Below are 4,992 nucleotides of genomic sequence, written 5' to 3'. Positions count from 1 at the left end.
GGGGGGGGGGGGGGGGGGGGGGCAGGCTGGTGACTCAGTCAGCTCTTGGTGTATATGTGTGTCCTTGTGGTCCCAGCAGCTCCCCAGGGTGGGGCAGGAACCAGAAGTCTCCCAGAGCCTTTTCCCCACCCCCAGGTGTTTTACAAGCCACCTGACCCTCCCCTACTATAGAGAGCTCATAAGCTGCCAGATTCCTTGGTGTTTCCTCACTTTTAGGAGAGGGAACCTCAGGGAAAGTCCCTGGCCTGGCCATCCCAGGCACTGTTAGGAACCGGGATAGGGAGCTGGCCTGGGGACTCCACAGCAGAGGGTCAGAGGGTAGCAGGCTTAGTCCCAGGCTTCTTGAGGAAGATGAGGGATGGGAGTGCTCCCTGCTCCCTCTTCCTGCTCAGGCCCAGGGGATGGCAGGCTGGCCACCCTTGGGGGCTGACTTTGACTTTCCTCTGCCCCCTAGCCATGGGAACAAGGAGGTCTTCTCCTGCCGTGGCATCCTGCTAGCTGTGAATTGGTTTCTGGAGCGGGGCCACACTGACATCACAGTGTTTGTGCCATCCTGGAGAAAGGAACAGCCCCGACCTGATGTGCCCATCACAGGTGAGTGCTACCATTAGAGACAAATGGCCTTGCTGCCCCAGGAACCCTGGGCTCCCTAGAGAGACCCTTTCAGTGGGATGGACCACTTCTAGATCTCATGCAGGGACCAGCTTCTTGTCTCAGCTCTTGCTGTCCTTAGCAACTCTGCTCTGAATAGCAGTCACTGGAGATACCTTGTCCAGCCTCCTACCCCAGCCACTGGGCAAGCACCCCATCCTCTTGGTGGGCTGCTCCTTCATCCCAATGCAGAGAGACAGCTTGCATGGTAGTTTGGGCTTTGGGCCAAGGCTGCTGCCAGGATTTCATTCCTGGCTCTGCTCCTTCCTGGCTCTGTGACCCTGGACCAGTTATGCAGCCTTAATCTGAGCTACTTGCTCGTAAGTAAAATAGGATGATAACAGGACCTGCCTCACAGAGTGATAGTGAGGATCATATGAGCAGTCATGTGTAATGCTTAGCAGAGTGCCTGGCACACAGTAAGTGCTCAGTGTTAGCTCTTACTACTGATCTTATCACTGTTCTCACAAGGACCCCCAACTTTTCAGTAAAAACTGAAATCTTGGAGCAGGCTGGCTGAGGCCACTATCTCCAGAAAAGTATCCTTTTCCACATGTGGTCTGCCAGCCTCTTCCCAGGCTAGGCAGGGGGCAGATCCATGACACTCCACCAGGCCTGCTCAGGCCAGGGCTCCTCCATAACCCACTGCAGGACAGGCTGGGTGACAGCAAAAGCCAAAACCACATTTGGCCTGACCAGACCTGATGGCCAGTAGGGGAAAAGGAAAGGCCCAGCTCTGCACTTGGGAGCCCTTTCTGAGCAGGAAATGTAGCCTGTTCTCATGTGTTTTGGGTTTTCCATCAGTTTGGTATTGTGCCTCTGCTGTGTGCAGGGCCAGGTGAGGGGCTGGGATATGGCCAAGGCCTCAGCATACCTGGTTACTGCCCTAATGAACTTGGACTCAACAGCCCTTGGTTGCTGGTCCCAGGAGGGTCTGGAGCCCTGTGGGCCAGGCTCTGGTCTAGGCCCTGACTCCTGACCCTTTCCCAGACCAGTACATCTTACGGGAACTGGAGAAGAAGAAGATCCTGGTGTTCACACCATCGCGGCGTGTGGGTGGCAAGCGGGTGGTGTGCTATGACGACCGCTTCATCGTGAAGCTGGCCTTCGAGTCCGATGGGATCGTGGTCTCCAACGACACTTACCGGGACCTCCAGGGAGAGCGGCAAGAGTGGAGGCGCTTCATTGAGGAGCGGCTGCTCATGTACTCGTTCGTCAACGATAAGTACGCTCCATCCTGGAGGGCACCAGAAATACCCTGGGGAGGTGTCGACTGGGAGGAGCTCTGCAAGGGACCCTCTGACCATGAGGGCAGTGGCCTTGGATTCCAGCACTTTAAGGAGTGCAAGATGGACATCCACCAGTGTAAGAGGGTGGAACCAAGTCAGGCAAAGGGATTTTTAACTTGGGACTAGGGCAGTAGCATTGGTGACAGGATGTGGTCAGTGGTTCCAAGGTAGCCTTCCTAGCTCCCAGTACTAGATCTCTGGACCAGAAGCCTGTGGGGCATGGATTCAGACAGTCACATTGCCAGCCTCCCAACGACTTCAGAATTCGCAGCATGAGAGTTGCCCTAAAGGTGCCCAAGGGCTGGGGCCTGCTGGACTGGGAATCCTCCTTCACTACCTTGGAGAGACCCCCCCTGAGAGCTGAGAACAGTCCCAGGCGGTTCCTGCTGGGCAGGCACCAGTTTCAGGGGCTGTTCTTAGTGATGAGACTTGCCACCCACCCCTGCCCCCAGCAGTTAGAAGTTTCCCTTTGGTACCCCCACCTACCGAGAGCTCTTTCTCCTCCAGGTTTATGCCCCCTGATGACCCCCTGGGCCGGCACGGGCCCAGTCTGGACAACTTCCTGCGTAAGAAGCCACTCTCCTCTGAGCAGAGGAAGCAGCCATGCCCCTATGGTGAGAGACCCAACTCCACCCGCCACAGACCTCACTCTTCCTTTCCTCTCCCACCCATCTGCCTGTGTCTTGCGTTCTTCCTTTTGGAGACCACCACAACCAGACCACCCAGCCCCACATTCCTGTGCTGCTGCTCACTCCCTCCCACCTGGACTCTGGAGCTCCTGTTTTGAGTTCTACTTAATTCTTCTCCTAGGGAGGAAATGCACCTATGGGATCAAGTGCCGATTCTTCCACCCTGAGCGGCCAAGCTGCCCCCAGCGCTCAGTAGCTGACGAGCTCCGTGCCAATGCCCGCCTCTCACCTCCCAGGGCCCCAGGCAAGGACAAGACTGGCCGGCGGCCCTCCCCTTCGCCTCAGCCCAGCTCACTGCCAGAAGAGGGTGAGAAACGCAGCCTGGACAAGAAGAAGCTGGGGGCCAGGGTATCCTCAGGGCCCCACCGGGAGGGTCTGACACAGGCCTTTGCCCCACCGGGCAGGAACCTTCTACCTAGTGGGGGCAGTGGGGGCAGCTTCGGGCCCACAGACTGGTTCCCCCAGACCCTGGACTCTCTGCCATACACCTCCCAGGACTGCCTGGACTCGGGCATTGGCTCCCTAGAGAGCCAGATGTCAGAACTGTGGGGCGTTCGTGGAGGTGGCCCTGGGGAGCCAGGCCCCCCTCGGCACCCATACACTGGTTATAGCCCCTATGGATCTGAGCTCCCAGCCACTCCAACCTTTCCTCCCTTCAGACAGGCTGTAGGTGCTGGCCACTTTAGTGTGCCTGCCGATTATGCACCCCCACCACCTGCCTACCCCCCTAGAGAGTATTGGTCTGAGCCATACCAGCTGCCCCCACCCACCCCGGTCCTACAAGAGCCCCAGGTGCAGGGCCCAGGGGCTGATGGGGGCCCATGGGGTGGAGCAGGCAACCTTGCCAAAGAGCGGGCCAGTGTGTTCACCAAGCTGTGTGGCGTCTTCCCCCCACACCTGGTGGAGGCAGTGATGGGGCGCTTCCCACAGCTCCTGGACCCCCAGCAGCTGGCGGCCAAGATCCTCTCCTACAAATCCCAGCACCCCAATGGGTAAGCTGGCCCTGGTGGCGTGCAGAGCAGCATCTCCAGCCTCCAGGGACTGCTCAGCTGGGGCACCCTGAGGTCCATACGAGTGGCTGGATGGGGGAGGACTAAAGTAGGGAAAGGAACCCACAAACCAAAGATACTGTAGGATTGATTCTGGCCCACATGGCACCTCTAGCTGCCTGCTCAGTGGATCAGAAGCGATCACCCTGTTGATACACATTGTATCTCTGTAGTTTAAGGAGACGCTGCCAGTAACGGCTGTCGGTCGTGGCTGAGGCCCAAACCCTCTCTTCTCTCAGAGGGCGGGGAGGGAGGCAAGGGAACAGAGGCCTGGGCTGGGGGCTCTGTGCAAGGCTCCCCCACCTCCACCCCGTCCCTGGGATGCTGGTCTTGGCTGGCTAGTTGGGCACCATGTGCCTGCCCTCCAAGGGCCCCTCCTCTAAGCCAATGAGGCCTCATCCATGCTCTCACTGGGCATGAGGCTTCATGTTAGTAAGCAAAATGCTTCTTATACCCACCTCCTGCCCCACTCTTCATTCCTGCTGCCCTTGTTTGGGGTGAAGGGCCTCTGTCCTCACCCTCTCTTCCTACTCAGTCACCTCACCCTTCCCCAAGGGTGAGGAAGCGTGTATGTGTGTACAGATAGAAATTTTAAATCTCTTAAGTGGAAAGTCCTTACTTTCCAGAACACATCAATAAAGTATAACATGAGCCCTTTTGAGAGATGATCTTTGTTGTGCTTGGGGGGTGTCAAGTTGGTCTAATGCCCTCAGCCCACACCGGTTCTTGGACCCCTCTCCTCTGGAAGGTTTCAGAGGTCTACCAAGAGTGCTGTCCCTTTGGACAGAGTTATCTTTGCTGAGGGTTTGGGCTGCGACTTGATTTCTTAAGAAGGATGTGGCTATTCAAGAGAAGGAAAACATGGGTGGAACAGAGAGGAGCGAAAGTTAGGAAGCAGAAGTCTAAGTAGGCTTGGAGTTTGTGGCAGGAGCCTAGGGAAGGAAACCTGCCTGCAGGGAGAAGAGAGAAAGATGGCTTTGGCGAGCAATGGGTTGGATGGAATGTACACAGGAGGCCTCAGACATTCAGCTCTTAGCCTGTCCTAGACCCAGGCCTGCAGACCAAGGGAGTACTGGGTCAGGAGCAGCTGAGAGAGAGAGCCAGGGCCAAGGAGGGACACAGGAGGAGACAGAGACACCTCTGAGCAAGAGGTTAAGAGGTCATAGTCCACATTCAGGAGCTGACTCTGCTATTGATTGTGTCATCTGGGGCAAGTGACTACCTCTCTCTGGGTCTCAAGTTTCCTTATCTATGAAATGATGAGGATCATGGTGCCTACCTCACAGGGTTGTAAACACTATATGAGATGATACA

General features: G+C 56.7%; 1 protein-coding gene across 1 annotated transcript in view; it reads left to right on the top strand.

Moving 5' to 3' along the window:
• Positions 1-3,625, top strand: part of ZC3H12A (zinc finger CCCH-type containing 12A) — a 9,025-nt gene extending 5,400 nt beyond the window's left edge. The window contains exons 2-5 of the mRNA XM_007947629.2: positions 455-594; positions 1,642-1,876; positions 2,448-2,554; positions 2,751-3,625. Coding sequence (XP_007945820.1) covers positions 455-594; positions 1,642-1,876; positions 2,448-2,554; positions 2,751-3,625 — 1,357 coding nt within the window. The remainder of the gene's footprint in view (positions 1-454; positions 595-1,641; positions 1,877-2,447; positions 2,555-2,750) is intronic.
• Positions 3,626-4,992: the final 1,367 nt, after the last annotated feature.

The sequence above is a fragment of the Orycteropus afer genome, unplaced genomic scaffold, assembly GCF_000298275.1.
Source record: "Orycteropus afer afer isolate SDZICR_OR568_19922 unplaced genomic scaffold, OryAfe1.0 scaffold00192, whole genome shotgun sequence".
Lineage (NCBI taxonomy): Eukaryota > Metazoa > Chordata > Mammalia > Tubulidentata > Orycteropodidae > Orycteropus > Orycteropus afer.
This window is presented reverse-complemented; position numbering and strand designations above follow the sequence as displayed.